This window comes from Notothenia coriiceps, unplaced genomic scaffold (assembly GCF_000735185.1).
Source record: "Notothenia coriiceps isolate Sejong01 unplaced genomic scaffold, NC01 NC01_scaffold00036515, whole genome shotgun sequence".
NCBI lineage: Eukaryota > Metazoa > Chordata > Actinopteri > Perciformes > Nototheniidae > Notothenia > Notothenia coriiceps.
The window spans coordinates 308623-329783 of NW_011369216.1; the positions used below are offsets into that span (position 1 = coordinate 308623).

General features: G+C 41.4%; 3 protein-coding genes across 4 annotated transcripts; all 3 read left to right on the top strand.

Moving 5' to 3' along the window:
- The first annotated feature begins 142 nt into the window (after positions 1-142).
- LOC104963981 (sodium/calcium exchanger 1-like) lies at positions 143-3056 on the top strand. The gene is made up of 5 exons (XM_010792681.1): positions 143-163; positions 753-776; positions 1207-1306; positions 1749-2021; positions 2639-3056. The coding sequence occupies exons 1-5, from the start codon at positions 143-145 to the stop codon at positions 3013-3015; spliced, it is 795 nt and encodes a 264-aa protein (XP_010790983.1). The 3' UTR covers positions 3016-3056.
- Positions 3057-5518: 2462 nt separating this feature from the next.
- On the top strand, positions 5519-15534 carry hnrnpl (heterogeneous nuclear ribonucleoprotein L). Of its 2 annotated transcripts, XM_010792668.1 has the most exons (14): positions 5519-5633; positions 6144-6262; positions 7927-8164; positions 8605-8690; positions 8834-8930; positions 9016-9088; positions 12795-12830; positions 13049-13117; positions 13201-13451; positions 13826-13947; positions 14048-14249; positions 14341-14398; positions 14735-14830; positions 14960-15534. In XM_010792668.1, exons 1-14 carry the CDS (start codon positions 5550-5552, stop codon positions 15016-15018), a joined length of 1590 nt encoding a protein of 529 aa, XP_010790970.1. In that variant the 5' UTR covers positions 5519-5549; the 3' UTR covers positions 15019-15534. The 2 variants fall into 2 exon arrangements, with proteins under 2 accessions (XP_010790970.1, XP_010790971.1); XM_010792669.1 differs by lacking the exon at positions 12795-12830.
- Positions 15535-16107: 573 nt separating this feature from the next.
- Positions 16108-19394, top strand: irf2bp1 (interferon regulatory factor 2 binding protein 1). Its single transcript, XM_010792670.1, has 2 exons — positions 16108-18642; positions 19376-19394. The coding sequence occupies exon 1, from the start codon at positions 16845-16847 to the stop codon at positions 18615-18617; it is 1773 nt and encodes a 590-aa protein (XP_010790972.1). The 5' UTR covers positions 16108-16844; the 3' UTR covers positions 18618-18642; positions 19376-19394.
- The last annotated feature ends 1767 nt before the right edge of the window (positions 19395-21161 follow it).

Genomic DNA, 21161 nt, shown 5'->3' on the forward strand with positions numbered 1-21161 from the left:
AAGACCATATGAAGAGAGGAGGCACACTTCTGGCAGCATTATTAAAAATGAAAAAAAACAAGATCAAAAAGTGGCTGAACCTTGGATATCATTAGCCAACCCTGACATAGAAATCACTATTATATATCATTGGTAATATATAATGGCAAAACGCATTCGCAAAGTCTGCTGAAATTCACAGGTAGTTTCATCCTTCATACACCAATCGTGTTTTCTTGTTAAGTCTTTTGAATAATGCAGTGATTTGATGATAGCCTAAAGAAGTTCTAAAACTTGACTAAAATCATCTTGACATTTGTTGGCCTAAATGCATTAACGAGGTTACTGGAGGTTAGTGCTTTTATTGTGGAATAAAATGTGCTCTTTGTACTAAAACAATCGATTTATGATTTTGAGTCTCAGTGTTTGGTAGAAAACAAACTTCCCTGTGTTGCTAATTACACTCTGCAGCTCACCGTGTCACTTTAGTTTAGTTAAAGTTCTCTGTTATCTTTCATCACCTACTTTTCCACTCTTTGGAAACAGTTGCCTTATTCAGTGGTTTGTGTGTGTGTGCCCATGAGCGTGTGTGTCTCTCAGAGCATATGACCTTAGTAATCCAAACTTCACCCTGCCCCGTGTGTGCGTGTGTGTGTGTGTGTGTGTGTGTGTGTGTGTGTGTGTGTGTGTGTGTGTGTGTGTGCGTGTGCGTGTGCGTGCGCGTGCGTGCGTGCATCGGCTAATTAACCGCCTCACACCCTCTTACTCATCAGACTCCCAATGGAGTGCTAGACCAGGTACAGTTTCTGCCTGCATCCTGTGTGTCATTGGACTTATTAGTCATTTCTCATCTTGTTTTCAATTTTTGTATACTCTCATTATACTCTTAACGTTATCATATTAATAGATACCCTTTTTGAATTATCCACTTTTCATATGCTTTACAAGTATCTTGAGTTCAGATATTTGTTCATTCATGTGTGCTGTTTGAATTTTTCAGTTGGTTTATGTTTTATTAAATTCAAAGTCAGTGATTTTGTGGGTATACTATTAATGTTAGTGTGTTCATATTTGCCATATTAGTTTTGCAATTCACAACAGGACCTTGTCTGCATCATTAGCCTCTGATATAAGCTTACTTTATTTCAGCATGTTGTTGATAATCCCACAAAGAAAATGATCTGTTTATATAAAGATGAAATACAGATATTTGATGTGTTGTAACAGAACACAGTGGACAAACTCCTGAAGGACACAAATCTGGCTGTAGTGATTGGCACTCACTCATGGAGAGAGCAGTTCATTGGAGCACTCACAGTCAGTGCAGGTCAGTGGCTATTTTATATTTGTTTTTTATTTCATCATTAAATGTACTGGTTAGGTTTGATTCTTTTGTGTTTTAACGTTCCTGTCATTTTGTAAAAACATTCAATATCCTAATTCCTTTTCTTGTCGGAGTTAGACAAGAAGATTGATATCATTTTATGTCAGTCAGTTAAATATGGAACTACAGCTAATAGCAGATGAGCCTAGTTTGGCATAAACTGTGGAAATCAAGGGAGACAGCCAACCTGGCTATGTTCAAATGTTACAAAATCTGCCAACCTGCTCATATCACAAGCTCCCTTATAGTTATGTCAGACACCATTTGTGTAAATCGTAGAAAAAATGAGAAGTTGTGTTTTTACTTCTGGCTGCATCCAAATTGTTAACGTATTATTTTGTGGAAGGTGTGTTTGATCTATCTTCACTGTGTCTCCCTCGATCAGGTGACGGAGATGAAGAGGAGGGACAAGAGCAGCGAAGTCCGAACTGCTGCGACTATTTCATACACATAGTGTGCGTTTTCTGGAAGGTTCTGTTTGCCTTCTGCCCGCCCACACAGTACTGGAACGGATGGGCGTGCTTCATAGTGTCAATCTCTGTCATTGGTTTCTTAACAGCCATTATTGGAGACCTAGCTTCCCACTTCGGCTGCACCGTCGGCCTCAGAGACACGGTCACTGCGGTGGTCTTTGTAGCGCTGGGGACCTCCCTTCCTGGTAAGTGATACTACTGAGTAGGGAGGCAGACACAGTAACCCAAATGTATAAGTCAGTGCATGTATTCCAGAAGTCTTAGCCTGGATGAGAAGAACTGAATTATTTAATTTACATTGTTACAGCAAAGTATAGATAGAGACGAAATTAATAGAACACCACTATGTTAAAAGGCATGTACATATTATTTTAAATAAAAAATATTACAGTTTACAGATGTACACATTCAGGTAGGTAAGTAAGTAGCAGCAGTATTTATAAAATAAAAATAATTGTAACATTATAGAATGAAGAGTGGTATATACCAGTATTAAAATATTATGGCACATAGTTACATAAAGATTATTGTTACAGTAATGGATGGATGGACTAAATAACTAATTAACTAAGAGTAGCAGCCAGTAGTAATAATAATATTAGCTAGCAACTTATTGCACATAAGAGTTGTTGTACAACAGTGGGGTCGTAGTGTTTGTTTGGCTTTTCTTTTTTTTTCTTTTTTTACATTATTGCACATTGGTGTTATTTTACAACAGCGGTGTCATAGTCTGTGTTGTTGTATATTTGGTGGTCAACACTTTTCGAATACTGTGTATTTATCTTGGTGTTTATTTTCCCAGATACCTTTGCCAGTAAAGTGGCTGCCACTCAGGACCAGTATGCGGATGCATGTGTGGGAAACGTGACAGGAAGCAACGCGGTCAATGTGTTTTTGGGCATTGGGCTGGCCTGGTCCGTGGCTGCCATCTATTGGCAAGTCAAAGGTAAAGTCTTTCGCGTTGACCCCGGCTCGCTGGCCTTCTCCGTCACACTCTTCACCATTTTCGCATTCTTCGCTATGGGAGTGTTGATGATACGCCGGAGGCCGTCTATAGGCGGCGAACTGGGTGGCCCTCGAGTCACCAAAGTCATCACTTCTCTGCTCCTCTTCGGACTCTGGTTCCTTTACATCCTCTTCTCCAGCTTGGAGGCCTACTGCCATATAAAGGGCTTCTAAGAGAGCACAGCAGGGGAGAGAAGTGACTGCAGGATCACAAACACACATCACCAGGACATTACACTTCTGTTCCATATTACTACTGAGAAGACCTATCATCACCGCTGCCATGGTTCAAAATAAAATGTATACGCAGACTGGCACAGCAAACCGTTACGTCATATCCACTGCAGGACAGTCCCAGTCATCAGAATTTATTGTGACTGCACTGAATAATTTTAACTTAAGTGGACTAAATAACATGCAGTGACATTTTATGATAAAGTTGAGCAAAGCTGGTTCTCTGTGAAGTCCCTGGATTTAGTTTGATACCTGACAGCTGACAACCTGGATTTCAAGTTTGGACTAATTTCTCCTCATAATAAAATGTGTAAAACAACGACAGCTGCTTTTACACAGATTTGCAATGTACACTTTAGAAACTGAAACGTTGACTTTAATTAATGAAATGTATTATGTCAACAAATTACACATTGTATTAGGTTAGTTGAAAGCAATACTTTTAAGTTTAAATACAAAATATTAGTTTCAACTTAATATTATTGCTTTGAACTATTAAGTTGAACCTTATAGTTTGTATTCAAACTTTAACTTACTACTTTCAACAAACCTAATACAATTATGTATAATTTGTTGACATACAGTTATACATTTAATTTAAGTTAACATGTTTTCAGTGTAAGGACAACTGTGATCATTGTGTTACCATACCATTGTCACACAGAAGCTCCATTTCAAACTCACATCTGTGTTGTCATTTGCAGCTTAAACCAATAATTATGTCTCTTTAATGGAGTTAATCTGTCATTTAGCTCAAAGAATAAAGTGTTGTTGCTATGGTTAGCTTCAGTTTTTCCCACAGATTTAGAACAGTGGTAATACAACTGTTTAGTGGAAGTGTTTGAGTTGTCTTGGTGTACTATTTTGAATGGTACTGCCAGCCAATCAGAACTGTTTTCTGGTGTACAAGCACAGTTTGGTTACAATCCTTCAGTTTGTGAGATAAGCAGCTGTAAAATCTCACACTGAAAAACTGTGTTTCTGTTGAGTTGTGTGTCACGAGGCACCGTTTAGTTTAATGTAATGCACCTCCTGAATTTATTCACACTATAAGCATTGATAAAAGTAACAATCAAAAGTAATACCCCATTGTTGAAAAGTATTATTGACATATAATTACAAAGGCAATGAATCTCTACTAAGCTGTGGAATTATAAAAATGTACCTAGTATCTGCCATTGAGTGTGATTGTTTTATTCACCCCTAACATCTGTTTATTTATCAATGGTGTCATTTAATGTCTTTGTAATTTAATGTATTTGAGCTGAAATTAACAAAAATATATTGTACTTTATTGTAAGCTGTATCAATTACATTGAAATGTACCTGAGTGTGTCTTCATTGGATTACCAACATTGGTTGTGTAAGTATTACAGCCTCATAAGTGGAGAAGAAGACAACCTTAATATCAAGATATTTTTCAAAGAATATGACATGTCATCGAGGACATTTATTCACACGGCCTTAAATACATGCCATGCTCCAAAATTCTCCTTAATGCCATAAGATGTCTTTTCGACGTATATCCAAACAAAAGTGGAAAGCAGCTTTGGGAATATTGAAAGGATAGAAATCGTTATTTTAATATTTGTAAGTATTTTAATAGTATGGTAAAAGCAAGACTCAGACTATAGCCCTACCTGACAGACCAACCTAATGTTTAAGCCTTTATACAGGATGAGGTGATGACTGGATCCAGACCAGTGCTAATGTCTGGAAGAAATCCTCTGCGTCAGTGGCAAAAGACGCATCACTTGGTCTAAACCAAGCTAGATAAATGTTTCTGAGATTATTAACATTCAAATGAGCCTACTTGGTATTTTGTAGTAGTGCACATACTCAGAGGGAAGTGGAACAGTTAAAAAACGGTTTTGCCTTGCCATTTAAACATGCAACATTTGGCAGGGACACTGCTGAACAACAAGGGTACAAGGGTGCTTAAGCATTAATGATGCTGGTTGGGTCACTTTAATTGTACATTATCCATTTCCTTTGGAGAGAAATCCTAACATACAATAAAGTTAGGGGGTGTGGAGTTTTTTCTAAATGTTGGGAAACATTTCCAGGTTATTCAAATTCTAGCTATTTAGGTTAGTGTTTTTTATGATTCACCAGCTTGTTAGAGGTTAACAGTGTCTGTGTTTTGACAGCTCAACGGGCCATTGTTTAACCTCACTTCCCCTCTGGAGGACACAATAATATTAATGATTGTCAGGGTAAAGTGATCAATTGACGCTCTGCACCATTTAAGAGGAAATAATTACATATATGAGCACCCTGGCCAAGTGGCAGTTTTATAAGGAAAGTTCGAGGTAAATGTTGTTTCCATCTGCAGAATAAAATGGGATTTCAGGATCAATTGAAAAAACTTTACTTTGGGTAGGCCAACATAAAATCAAGTCGTTGAGCAAAACTCAGTTTTCCCACAATTCCTGAATGCAGCATTTGCACGGTACAGCCGGGGACAGGACAACATGGCTGCTGCTGCAGGCCGATACTTCGGAGAAGGTGGCAGAGCAACGAAAAGACAGAAAACTGAGGACGGAGGAATGACAACGGTGGGGCTCTGCTTTTGAACTTGATAGCTATTGTTTTATTTTAACAAAATGTGCTAGGTTCTGCTTTTCTGAGATATGAATTTAGCATGACAAAGAAGCTGTCAGTGCTTATCAAGCAGCTAGCTATTAGGCAGAAGCTAGCCGGCTGTGTAGCAAACCAGTTCACAATGCTGAGCTAAAACAACGCGTCATCCAATGTGCCTAAATAATATTCTATTAGCGACACATAAATAATGCAATTGTCCGTACTCCTACAAACAGGTGCACCTTATTGATAAGTTGGGCAAATATAAATAGTACCGTTAAATGTCACACCCCTTAAACGTTCATGGTATGTTACCTCAATGTTAATAACGCTATTCTGCAGCACAGTACACGTTATTATTCAGGACTCACTGACTTGGGCTGCTATTTTCTAACTTGTTTTACCGGTCTGCTGCTGCTCCATCACCTGTCCAGCAGCGGTGGAAGTATTTTTGACCCCAGAAGCATCATGTTGTGTGTTTACAGGAGGGCTACGATGACCCCCATAAACCGCTGCCCTCCCTGGTGGTGCACATCAGGGGCCTGGTGGACGGCATCATGGAGTCTGACCTGGCGGAGGCCCTGCAGGAGTTTGGGGCCATCAGGTAATAACAGCACCTGTACTCTGGCTCTAACTACAGGAGTTTGGGATGATTAATACCTGATTCAAATGTCTATATTAGGGGTAGAACTCAATGCTCTACCCACATGATCTGGTAGTATGAGGGGTTTACAGATGTAGACCCATCTGTGCTCATCATGTATGATATTAAAAAGTAAATCTGAAATTGCTCCTCATGTGCGTGATGCAACCCAATATCAAAATCAGTTATGATTGTAAATCTCCTGTAGGCTGGGCCTGCTGTAAAAATGTGTATGCCTAACATGCTTTCACTGCATTCTTCAATGATATGTTTCCTGGTGCATTTATTCAGATGTAATGTGTGAACAATCACGACAACCCGATAAAAGCACTCTTAAGACACAAGTTGACTTCTTATCTGTGCTGACCACCAGGCTATAAGACTGCTGAACTCTGAGCTCTGTAAAGTGTTTTCACTTACAAATGTTTATAGCACATTCATCTGTTTACAGTCCACCTATTTATATATTATTACAATATACAGTATTTTATTCCGCTGTACAGTAAATAATTTTACATTCTGTTTTATCTTATTTTACAAAGTTTTCATATTCATTTTAATTGCACCATTGTGTCACTTTTATTATTTTCTGGCACTATTTTTTGTATTTAAATTTTTGCTAAGCTGTAGCTGTTTTGCATATGAAAATAAAACCTTTGAATCTTGTGCCATACTGGGTACGTAGCATACCAATGAACTTTACATGTGAACTGCAAGTCAACAAACATATTCCACTTGTAATAATTTTTGTCATCTCTTTCCTATAAAAAGGAATCCATACTTTCAATTATATGAAAAATGTACCATAGTGGTGGTTAAAATTGAGCTAGTTATAGTCAAAGTCTGTGCAATAGCAATGTGACTCATACTTTAACCAATACATTTTCAGTGATCTACCGTAATTTTCGGACTAAGCCGCACTGGACTATAAGCCGCAGGGGTTTTAATGTTTAATTACCATATGTAAGGGTTCGTGCACAGAGGGGATTGTCGGGAAAGAGATGGCTGTTTGAGGAAGCTCCCATTTATTAACATTTCAACAAACAAGTAGCATATTTGCATAACGTATTCAAGTGTTACCATTTAGTGCAATAGTAGCTACAGAACATGTACTGTGCTGTGTAAACTGTACTGTATCACATAGCGTTTCAGACACACAAACTTTTCAACTTTCAAACTTAAACGGTGCGCTCCCAGCGCACGTACCGGCAGTGATCTACAGCAGTTGTTTTCAACCAGTGGTACGGGGACAAACTGTCTCGCTCTCGTAATGTCTGTCTGTCTTGCTTTCGTTCTGTCTCTCGTACCACTCTCGGTTCCACTTTTACTTTTGCGCGCTACCTGTCTCACTCTTTTCCGGCCTCCAGCTTTTCCTGCTGGAACCCGCCGCTTAAAGATGGGGGGCGCGGACCGGCCATAGAGCCCATAGAGTTAAAGGTGGTGGACTGTAACCTGTAAAATCCATAGATTTAGGAGGTCCCCTAGTGGCCGTTAGCTGTAAAAATCCATAGATTAGCCGCACCGTTATATAAGCAGCAGGGTCGAAAAATGGGGAAAAAGGCGCGGCTTATAGTCCGAAAATTACGGTAGTTTATAGGTTTTATAATGACAATATGTATTCACAGTTATGTGGTTATGATGCCGAAGAAGCGCCAGGCCCTGGTGGAGTATGAAGACCTGAGTGGCTCCTGCAATGCTGTTACGTACGCTGCAGAGAACCAGGTTTACATCGCTGGCCACCCCGCCTTCATCAACTACTCCACCAGCCAGAAGATCTCCCGGCCAGGAGACTCCGACGACACCCGGAGCGTCAACAACGTGCTGCTGCTCACCGTCATCAACCCCATCTACCCTATCACCACGGTAACTGCATTATAAGAAGAGTATATTGTTCACATCATCATATAGTAGAAAGTTTGTTGAACTGTATGCATGGACAGTATATATTATAACAAAAGCAGACAGGATTATTAATGAAATCACTGCAAATAATAGGGTTTGCAATTCACATTTTAGTCAGTGTAAGTTAAGAGGTACTATGACGATCAAACAGTACATTCTTTTCCCACTGCTTTCATTGAACCTGATATTGCAAACTAATGTAAAAACAGCATCAGCATGATAGAAAAATGTAAATATTGTGTATCTTCACATTTAGTTTCCTTCATAAAATATACTATACTAAAAACTATTAATTTAGTTCCCTCTTTCAGGTCATCAAATGATTTTGTATAGAAAGGGCAATAATCAAGTGTATTACTATATCTGGAGGTTGATATGAAAGTTTCTGTGTGTCTCTGCAGGATGTGCTCTACACCATCTGCAACAACTGTGGTCCTGTACAGAGGATCGTCATCTTCAGAAAGAATGGTGTTCAGGCCATGGTGGAATATCCTTTCTAAAATGTGTCTTGTTAATTGGACATATTCTTTTACATTTGGATGCACTATAATTGACAATATGTTGATGTTATATTGTACTTTGGCCCCTAAAATTCTATTATCAGACCTCACCTTAACTTTCTGCCTCCACATTTGATTCGGTCCAAAGCGCTCAGAGAGCCAAAGCCTCGCTGAACGGAGCAGACATCTACTCTGGCTGCTGCACTCTAAAGATTGAGTATGCCAAGGTAAGTGTACGGCCCTGTCCAAGCAACACAGATGTTAGTGAGAAAATGCTAGTTTTGATTTTTGGTGATCCAATCCCATTCACAGCCAGCACGCCTTAACGTCTTCAAGAACGACCAGGACACGTGGGACTATACCAACCCCAACCTCAGTGGCCAAGGTAACGCAGTCCCCAAACTTCCCTCCCCCTTTTTCTTTCTCTTTTCCTCTCATTCCCCTGTTTGGGATGGTTAGGGTTCTCTGCCTCCGGGGGTATTGCCTCTGATCAGAGATGAATGGTCTCCTTCACCGTTTAGCATCTTGTTCACAGGCAGTATTCCTGTGATGCCTTCACTGTCTTCATGCATTTTCTCACCACACAGCAGGCTCAAAGTAAGGGCATGAGGAGCGACCTCAAGGGCAGCCAATCGTTACTACAGGTTCATGCATGCACCCGTCACAGTAGAACACATAGGTGCACTACTCTTCACAGGTTCACATTCCCCATAGAGCATGTCACAGCTACACAACCTCACACTCCTGTCGACTGCATAGGCAATCACACCTGTTAGGATTCCTTCAAACATATTGGAGATTTGATCATAGCTTTTATTAGACATTGCACTAGCAAGCTGATATGACTTGTGAGAGCACTTCTTTTGTTAAAGGTCCCATAAGCCACTTCTGCGATCTTATACAGATACCAGGCTTTTATCTATTCAATACGTATTTTTACAGGAGGATAGACCTTCATAATGGGAGGGGTGAGGGTAGTTGAATCATAAACATAATAATCAATGGCTTAAGTGTTTTGGTATGTTTTGTTGCCAATATTAAATATGGAACAACAGATTGAAACGATAACATCCTTCCTGTCCTGGGATCTTTTAATGTAAAACATACATTAAAAACACACTTTATAGTGTAATCGACATTCTTAAGCTTTCAAATCTGTATTTTAAGTGTCAACACACTTCAGTTGTTATAAGACTTGTTGATTACCTTTAGCAAACACCAGGTCATGTTGACATAAGGCATTGTTTTTTCAAATGGGTTTGTTATTTACTGCTAAAATTGCATTGTATGCGTATACATCCACGAGAGAAGCTTTCTCTGCCACTTTAATTACCAAAATACATAATACAGCTAAATGCAAGTTGGCAAACAGTTAGCTAATGAGGTTTCAGGGTTTGAGATGGAGCCGCAATTCATATCTGCCTTAAATGGTGTGGTGAGCAATACTTGTTACCACTGAGGACATTGTTGATTGTCTTTGTTTTTGTTGGCAAATTGACATAGGGGTTTTTCTTGTACACATCCATGACTACAACATGTACATCTCCAGTGTTATACAGGTGTTTGATATTCTATAGTTTGTGCTGCCTTACAAACCCAAAGGTACTCCTTGTGTCCTCACTGTGCAACTCATTCAGGCTTTACCTCAGCCTCTAAGCAGACACAGCGCTTCCTACAGCTACAGAATAACAGCACCCACAGCCACAACTTACGTATATCCGCTCCGTGGCATACATCGGACACAGTGGGGCAACAAATACCGGAACACAACCTCAACTCACTACTTCCTTATTCCAAGTCCATCATCACCCCTATCTCCACCACCTGACATGGGAGACTATTTTACTTGTGGTGGTGGTCATTTCAGTTTCAGTTTGAGTGACAGAAATACTCCAAGCAAACAGACACCTCGCATATCCACCACAGACTGATAGATTGACAAGCATCCACCACCACCTCTTTACCAGTACAGCACATCTGCAGAGCCCTGAGGAGTCACAATATATTGATGATGAGGGCGGGAGTCACGTGTGGTGGCCCTTGGGATGAGCCTGCCATAACACAACCACAGGGGACCACAGAGGAGTTTCATACACACTAAGCCCAACCAGGGAACAGACGATACCACACACTTGGGCCGTAAACAAAAAAAGAGGCCACTCTCTTTCACAGACGCTAGTACCGCTCGTCTCTCCCTCGCCGTGCCGAACACAACATGACCACACAACGAGCTGAATGTCCAAGGCAACACACAGCTGAAACGCCACGTCAGCACACGGTCACGCAGATATTCCAGATGACTTATTGTCGAGCACTAGATGCCTTTTGACTTTGCAACAGGCTGACCGCTTTTAAACCACAAAAGCAAGCGTAACCCGATCATCCATTTTTACATGAGAAGAAACATCCACCAAGGGGGGGCCTACGAAGACACAAGCATCAAACACCTATCAAGCATACAAGCACAGATGCAAACAGATTCAAACCCTTTCCTAAAGCTTTCTACATGTATGGACTCTGGTGTTGTTTTTTTCCCCTGTTCCTTCTTCCCCATTTCCCTCCTCTCTGTGATGTTCTTGTGTTGTTTCTGCGTTGTTTCATTTTCCCTTTTTTTTTGCACCGGCCTATAGTGATGCCTCTACCGCCTCCCGAGTGATGCAGGTTTGGCTCAGTGTGTCTGTGGACAGACAGCCCATTCTCAAACGGTGCAAATGTCCTGCTTTGTGGTCAGAGCACGGTAAGCTGGAAATGAGCCTCTATAGCAACTTTCAAAACAAAACCGGCAGCAATCAAAACCAAGCATGGCTGTGTGGATTTACCTTTCTCTCTGGTGGTGGGGATGCAAGGAAGGGAAGGAGGAAGAAAAGACTGAAGAGGGAGAATGAGTTGAGTCAAGAGGTTGGCTGGTAGCATCGTTGCTGAAGACTGCCCCCTACCTGCCCACTGTGTCCCATGCTCCATGTGTGGTGCTGTAAGTACTCGACAAATGAATGCATAAACTGACTTAATGGTTCAAAGTTATTGTGAAACTGAATTGTTGAGCCAAGTTAATAAATCAATAAAACATTGGCCTATTGTAACACCAGAAAACAAATTTCACAAAATTAAAAGTTCTTAACTCTAACTAATAATAAAAAAGGTTTAATTCTAATTCTATATGCTTTACTACTTCATGTTGCGTCGCAAGCAGGTCAATGTATTTTTAAATGGCACCAAATCACGGCACCTTTCATAAAGAACAGGACTGGAAGATACTCTATCATTTACAGAGCACAGGGCAATCCCCATGGAAAAGTCCCCTTTCAGAGGAAGCACCCTGAGGCACAGACCCTCTGCCTTTACCTTAGTATCTATGGGAAGACTTTTTTTTTATTGTATTATATATATTTTTATTATTTATTATATTTGTACGTGGATTTTGGTCGTGGTGCTGTTTTTTAATTTAGTTTCAGCACCGTTTGTTTTTTCAAGTAAAGGTGAAATGCAGCTGCTAATAATAATTAGGGTCATATTTCTGTTCACTTCCTGAAGGAATACAAAGGTAATAGAATTTATAGAATTCAAAAGCGTCTAAAAGTCCATTAACTGACTCCCTATCCACCCTGTCCGTCTGTGTACCGGGGGAGGGTCTGTCTTTCGGGAGCGTTTGGAATCGTCACTTGTTTACATTTGCTCCACCATTGCCTGCTCCGAGGCTACTGTGGCAGCTGAAATGGATGAAAAGAGTTCTGAGCGCCACAAGCCCTGTGAGATGATGTTGTTCACGCTCAGACTTTCATTAATTTGGTTCAATAACATTTGGAAAATCTAGGAGCCAAGTCTATACTTTGGGAGTTATCCTTTCTGTTACACCATGTCATCTAGTCAAAACTGATGCTGATGACAATTCATTTTGGATGTTATGCGTCTCATATCCTTGTTTGTAATGCCTGTAGAGAGTTAATAAAACTTGCTCATATCACTGACACATACTTGTCTCTCTGATCTTCCACCAGAATGTTTGTAATAAGGGATATGATATGATGTTTATACACATTTCTACTTTTTAATGTTTATTTGGATTTGACGTGTGTGTATGTGTACCTGCACAGATGCTGATGGGGAAGGCAATTGGAACAATTCACAAGGTGTGTGTGGTTGTCCTGGGATAGCTAATAAGAGGTCTTTTATAAAACTTGATTGAAAGCTATTTTTCAAAATCACTGCTAAAAAGAAATCTCCATTATGTCACGTATTAACACTTAACATGTCAGGCCCCTCTGTTGCATGTCAATCACATCCTTGCCCCTTAGTACACATTAGGTGAGGAACCTGTTGATAGGCAACTATTATTTTACCATTTTAGATCCCAATGCCAATCCCAACAAACGCCAGAGGCAGCCCGCTCTTCTGGGAGACCACCCACCGGATTACGGTAAATATCCCATAGACGTTTATAAGGAAAGGATCACATTCCAATACTGTATCTGTGCCTTAAATATGTTTTCTCTGGTTAAGGTGGCCCTCAAGGAGGTTATCATGGCTACAGTGAAGACAACTACGGGCCCCCTCCTCCCCACCGCATGGGGCCAGGTATGGGTGGGCGTGGCAGGGGTAGCCAGCGCTACGGCCCTGGATATGGACCCCCTCCCCCTGAGTACGGGCCTCATGCTGACTCACCAGTTCTAATGGTTTACGGCCTTGAGCCCTCCAAGGTCAATGCCGACAAGGTCTTCAACATCTTCTGTCTCTATGGCAACGTAGAGAGGGTGAGTGACGTGATGCTGACGGAACACCATTGGAACTGAAATAATTAACGTCAACCAGGGGCCGAATGTTCAGTTTATTGTTTTCTATTGGACTTAATGTTAAGTGTCAGAAAAATAAACGGCAAAAATGAATTGATTGACAGACTCGTTATCAGCCCTTTTTTATTGAGTGGTTGATCGCTCATTATATTTTAGAGTGTGTGACAAAAAAGGCAAACTGAAGACATCGCCACTCCTCTGAGAACTTGCATTTATTAATTGAAGCTAATCAATTAAGAAACTCATTGACCGACCGGTGATGAAAATACTTTTGCAACAGTAGTTTCATACTGCATATTTGGGTGTTTCTCAGCTGGATCTTGTTCTACCTTCAGATTAAGTTCATGAAGAGTAAGCCCGGAGCAGCAATGGTGGAGATGGGAGACTGTTACTCTGTGGACAGGGCCATCACCCACCTGAACAACAACTTCCTTTTCGGACAGAAACTCAACGTATGGTAAGAGCAACTGTCCAAACTATTACAAACATTACAATTCACATCTTGTATTTAAAAAAAATGGGGTGATGTACAACCTCGGTCTCTCTTTCCTTGGCAGTGTGTCAAAGCAGCAGGCCATTGTGCCGGGACAGTGCTACCAGTTAGAGGACAACAGCAGCAGCTTCAAAGATTTCCACGGATCCCGCAACAATCGCTTTACCTCCTCAGAGCAGGCGGCAAAGAACCGAATCCAGCACCCGAGCAACGTCCTGCACTTCTTTAACGCACAGCCCGACATCACTGCAGAGATCTTCAACCAGGCAAGAGAACCACCAGGGTTTTATCTGGAAGTGTAGATTTGGCTTTTCACACATCGCCTCAAACTTCCACTAAGACCTCTGTTCTCTTTAGGTCTGCGATGAACTAGGAATTAAGTGCGCCACAAGTGTGAAGCTTTTCACCGGAAAGAGTGAGTATTATAAGTTCCACCATGCCCTGTAGTAGATTGTGATTTTGTTTTGCCAATCATTTTTTTTTATACTGAAGACACACTTCTATATTTGAAAAAGGTAAAGTAATAAGTGCTAGTAGATGTGTGTAAATAAAATACAATAATACAAAAAAAAAAAACATTTCTAAACTAACCGTACAGGGAACTGTTAGTGTATAGCAAACCCCATCTTACTTCTACAGATCTGTTACAGTTTTAGTTTAAAGCATTAATACTATATAGACTGTATGTATAAAGATTAACATGCAATGTTTTCTATTACACTAATCTAATTTAAGCATTTTGTGAACAAAGGTGAGCGAAGTTCCTCTGGCCTTTTGGAGTGGGAATCCATCAACGATGCCATGGAAGCCCTAGCTATGATTAACCATTTCCAGATGAAAAACCCTAGTAAGTTCTTATTGTGTTACATAGATATACAAAGATGTTTTAATATAAGCTGGTCATGTAGACTTATGATGTATTTAACATTTTATAGCCTTTACATTTACCTTTTTTTTGCTTTCTTTTTTCTTCCAGGTGGGCCTTACCCTTACACACTGAAGCTGTGTTTCTCGACCACACACCATGCCAACTAAATACTCTCCCCTCTTACTATTTGTACAATTTGTGTCTTTGCATATAGTTTACCACAGTTCTGGTTTCACCTCCCATTCAAACCTTCAATCAGTATTGACAAAAACTAGAACTGATGTGCTTTAGAACATGTTATTTAAACCATATTTTTGTATGATTTATTTACATTTATCATGTTTTTCAATTTATTTTGTACTTTCACAACACTAGTTTTTAATAACCCCTCACTACCCTGAAATATACATTTAAATGGGGACAATTTCTTTTTAAATCAAGTGAAGAGTAACCCTAGTGTGAATGCTGATATAACCTTAGTTCACATTTCAGATTGTTTGTTTCTTTCATAATTTCTTCACTCTCGACTGGTTAACATCAATTCACAGGGATATCAGAATACATTGCTTGAGAGCTGTAGTCACACTGACATCTGTGTACTGAAGTGGTCAGGTGCCTTCCATATTTTAATACCTGGAGTAAAAGAGTATCACTATGAAGATTAAAGGATGGGAGATATGAAAGAGTTGGTCATCTGTTTAGTTACTGTCAAGATTTTAATGTCAAGTTGTCATTTTTTGTAATTAATACTGTAAATATGACTTGGTCTGGAAATACTGAATTGACTTACTAATTATCTGTTTCAGTTTACCACATACCATCTATACACAGGCTTTGAAGCAACTTTACATTAGGGTTTAGTTTCACAAGTGGAAGATATGAATTAAAGCTAGAAAAATAATTGCCCTAAATAGACCTATTTACTTACATATTCACCTAAAGTATTTAGTAAAAAGCATGTTACTAGCAGCACATCCAAAATAATCCCCTTATATGAGAGACTATTTTTTACTAACCACATTATATTTTAAGGGGCCCTATTATGCTCTTTTTCAGGTTCAGGTTCTATCTTGGGCCTCTACTGTGACATGTTTCTGTGCTTTAATGTTCAAAAAGGTCTTTATTTATCTGCTCTGATTGGTTAGCTGGCCACCTTTTTGTGAATGGTCAAGTGTTACATAGAGATGTCACTATGTTAAGGAAGTAAACAAAGGAGTCCAATAAAGGCTTTTCAGAGAGTGTGTGTGGGAGAGAAACTCCCTCTGAAGGGAACACATACATTTTAGCCTTTGCAGACCATTTACATGCCAAGAAACCTGTATAACAATACAGGAAAGGGTACCATTTATTGTTCAGTTTGGATTATTTGTTTGCTGCTTGCATACATTTATGGTGTTTGTGTAACATTACGTTTCCCCATTTCGGTTTTTTTAAGGGGTGATTTATTGTTTGGGAAAAAGTTAAATTTTCCTGCCAAATTTGAAATGTTAAATCAAAGGACACAAGGAATAGGAAGTGCTATAACCGAGCTATCATTTAAAAGCCGATTCCAGCAACTCCGATAGGTCAGTAAATACAAAGCAGAATTCCCCTCCTACCTGTTTACAATAATCTGTCTCATTAAGCCGCTGTGTAAACCTTCAGTTGTTCCTACTGCATTTTATCATGAAATACAAGGCACAATAATGTGTCATCAAGAAAGAACTACAACTCCCAAAGTGCCCTGGGCCACAGCCGCGTAGGTGTTTCCGGTGTCTTATAACATTTTACTTCCTTCCACACAGACCGACACGAACAAATCGAGAAAGAAGACGTCGCTAACTTTAAAATACCGTCGCTAACGGTGGTGTTTTGATCTGGTAGTTCGTAACATTTCCACTCTAAAAAATGCGCCATGTGGCGAGTGGTGTGTAAGAAGTGAATCATTGTTAAGAAACGTAGATTGTAACGTGTAGGCCTCCGAAGAAAGTTTGGTCGAGGGCCTGTAAACAACATGTCCTCCGCCTCGCAGCCTTCCTCCAGACGGCAATGGTGCTACCTCTGCGACCTACCGAAGATGCCCTGGGCCATGCTGTGGGAGTTCAGCGAGGCTGTGTGCCGGGGATGTGTTAACTACGACGGGGCAGACAGGATAGAGCTCCTCATTGAGACTGCCAGGCAGCTGAAGAGCACACACGGAGTTTTAGACGGCAGGTCCCCCGGTCCCCAGCAGGGTAAACCCAGCTCGGTCGGGCCCCTTGATGCAGGTCGGCAGCATGGAGAGCGTATAGAAAGGGGGAGGGGTGAGTACGGGGTGTCTTCTCGTCTCCCAAATGGCCTGCACAGAGCTGACGATGTGGGCTCGGAGGGCAGCAGACAGAGCCCAAACACCCGCCGGGCTATAGTCGGGGCAGTTCCTAGTCTTCATGGAGCAATATCTCATGCTTTGATAGCTCAGGGGTTAGTAGCAGCACCTCATGGGCTTCTAACCCCCTTATCAGGCTCCAGGGCTGGGGGCACACCAATTGCAGCTGGCCCTATTATGGGAGAAGGTGGCAGAAGGCAGGTTGTGTCCCTGGGTGTGGGAGCTAGCACCTCAGCTCTGGTGGGTATAGATCCTGCAGTGTGGAGGAACAATGAGGTGATGGCAGAACTGAATGAGGTGGCTCGCAGCCGGGTTGAAGGCTGGCCAAATCGCCCCAAAGCAGTCAGGGATGTTCTTGTAGCTCTCAGCAGCTGTGTCCCCTTCAATGTGCGCTTCAGGAAAGACCATAATCTGATGGGTCGTGTTCTGGCCTTTGATGCCAGCACAACTCCAGAGTTTGAGCTGAAGGTGTTTGTGGAGTACCCAGCTGGCTCTGGAATGATCTTCTCAGGAGTCCCTGACCTGGTCAGGCAGATGTTCCGTGACTCAGCCAAAGATGCAGGTAAAGCGGTGAACTCTGGGCTACGCTATGTGGAATACGAGAAGCGGCAAGGCACTGGAGACTGGCGTGGGTTGTCTGAGCTGTTGAATGATGGTGTGCGAATGTTTAAAGAGCCCCCCATTCCAGAGGTCCTGCCACAGCCAGACGCAGGTTTGCCTATGGCAGCAGCTGGACGCCCTGCAGCAGCAAAGAACACCACCCGGCGTCGCAAGGCTTCTCCGGGCTCTGAGAACGGAGAGAGCGAAGGCAGGCCTGATCACCCGGCGAGAGAGCCCTGGCCACGAGGTGCTTACTCAGGCATGGAGCCTCTTCCTGGCATGGCTGCCCCTCAGGAGGGTCCACCCCGTCTACACAGCCAGCCCTCACCCATCTCAGCGCTCATGGGAGTCGCAGACAGCCTGAGCTCCAGTCAGATGGCCAGAGATAGCCCCAGCATGTCCACAGCCCATTCCTCCTCAGCTGGGCGCCCCACCAGCAGCAGCCCATCCACTTCCTCCACCTCCGTCTCCCAGGCAGCCTTGGGTCAGGGTTTGAGTGCGGGGGGGCCGAGCACCAACGCCAGTGCTGGTGAGTCTACGAGCAGCTCTCAGGGCACCCTGCTGTGCTGCACCCTCTGCAGAGAGCGCCTGGAGGACACTCACTTCGTCCAGTGTCCGTCTGTCCCGCACCACAAGTTCTGCTTCCCCTGTACCAGAGGATTTATCCGCAGCCAGGGTCAGGGTGGGGAGGTGTACTGCCCCAGCGGAGAGCGCTGTCCCCTGGCTGGTTCCTCGGTGCCTTGGGCCTTCATGCAGGGAGAGATCTCCACCATCCTGGCCGGAGACGGAGACGTGACAGTAAAGAAGGAGAGCGACCCTTGACGTCTCCATCTTCTTGTGGTGAATGGTAAGCGGAAGAAGAAAAAGGTTATTTTCTTTGTAAATCATGGTCAAATATCTTTATTTTATCAGTTAACGGCACAGGGATGAAGACAATACATTGAATAACAAAAATCTAAACTCCACAATAATAACTTTTCAGGTCATTTTTCTTTATGCCCTCTTAGTTTTATCAGCATCTTCTAAACACAGCAGAAAGCGCAAAGGGGATGAGAGTCTTGAGAACCATTGACAGAAGTGTGGTCAGATTGTAGCTTTTTACAAAAGATTGTGTGTTCTGTATGACATATGTGTAAAGAGTCACTCAAATATATCTTCAAACACACGGATGAATAACACTTATTACAACATCTCATCACAATGCTTAGTATTATACAAGATTCTCAGTGGCAGCTCTAGTAACAGAGGGAAATTAACATTGCCTATATTTGTTTAACCTTTTACTCAGCTTGTTCACACATGCAATGTAACTGACATTCCATAACACATCACTAACAGATATTTGTTCTCTTCTGCAGTTTGTGAAGCAGAAACACATTGTGTGTTATTTATTTAGAAATGTAGAACCTATGGATTCAGCACATGATCACCTCTTTACTATTAAGACATAAATCTAAGGAGGAGTCTGCCATGGTGTCAAGATAAATCTCAATAGTTTGAAGCTGATTTAGAGATCATATTAAGAGAAAAACCCATTTTACCATGTTTTAAAGCCTCTTTTTTATATGTTATTTCTGTAGTAGTACAGGGTTCTGAGCTGCATGTGAAACACTTCCCTTAGCCATGAGGATTATGCACCAAATGAAATGTAAGACTTTTTAGGATTTATTTGACATTTATCTCATTGTTTTGTCCCTTCCAGCTATAACTGACAATAATTTCCGTAATGCAAGTATTAGGGGTGCACCGAATGGGAAATTTTTGGCCGAAACCGATACCGAAAATAGGAAACAGTTGGCCGAAAACCAAAGGCCGAAAATGATTAATAGAAATATATATTTATATAATGTATACATTTTTTACTAATGTTGTTCAGCTACCTGATTATGGCAAAACTTAACTTAAATAATAATCACTAGTATGGGTCCATAAAACATTTATTCAGCACTTTTGAATGCATACAGTACATTAATTCCAAGTCAAGTGCATTTTATTTTCTCTGCAGGATAACTAAAACAAAGTGCATTCAGAACAAAGCCAAGGTGCTTTAAAATAAACACCTAGGCCAGTAGGCCTACAACAAAATAGTGTAAATAAAGACTCTAACAGCCAGGCCTTCAACAACAACAAATGTGCAAACTGGATAAATCCACATGATTGTAACTATTTACAAATGAAATTACAATTGAATTTGAAGAATCTGCAAATAAGGTGGTCTGTCCTCATAAGCAAAGTAGTAAACATTGTATAAAGATACATAAAGTGAAAACTGGATACAAAATCCACAATCAATTACAAATTAAATTACAATTTCAAGAATCTGCAAATAAGGTGGTCTGTCCCATGAGCAATGTAAACAACATTGTATCATTTAAACCGAAAGTTACAAATATATTGAACACGTGCCCGCTGTCCATTTTATCCCCTAAATGATAACCTGGAGATGGTGAAATTATAACTCACAATGAAAATGGTTTTGTTTGTTCCCCCCCTGTCCCTGGTGTTGTGTGTGCCGTGGGCTGTCACTCCGGCTCCCGGCTCCACCCCCCTCACTGTCTGCAATCAGCCTGTGCCAACCCTCCCCGACAACACGAGCTGTTCCATCAACGCCATTTACAACGACAAAAATATCAACGGAGGGCCTCCCACAACCCTCCCAGATGTCAAGATATTAGCAAAGCCCCGATCCCCTCGGCGGTCCCCCCTCCGGTACAAACAGCCCGGGTAGTGGTGGGCAAAAGTTGCATTTAAAAGTCCCTAATTTGTCCGGCAACGTTTGGTATGACCATTTTGAGACCCACTGCGACACACATGATAACAGAATAAAAAAATCCAAGTTACAATCCCTTTTCAAACTTGCCCAGTCAACACCCTCAATGATGGAAGTACGAGGGTCAGGAAAAAGTATTCGAGTTCATTATTACCGGTAACGATAGAAGGTTCCAATTATTGCATAAATTCGGGACCCAGGACCCTATTGCCACCACAATAACAAAGGGGGAAAAACCAAAACCATTTTTTGGTTGGGGGACGGAACCCTTCATTAAGATGGAAAACGTGGCCCCCCCGTTTAATAAGCCGGTGGGGGTTTCCAATTACAGTAAAATGATTTAATAATACCATTAGATATGCCACCCAAGGGTTCCCCCGATAACGACAAAACGATAGGCCTGTCCATAAGTGTGCGCCATATGTTTAGGTTTAAAAAGCCCCAAAGGGACATCAAAATCACCTTCCCCACCTCAGCCCAGGTAAAACCAAAGTTGTTGGCCCAATAGAAAGCCCCTGGAATTTAATTTAAATAATATAGCTTTACCCGTTTTTTTTAAAGCAGCAAATTTTTAAAAAGAAAAATGGCCACGAAAA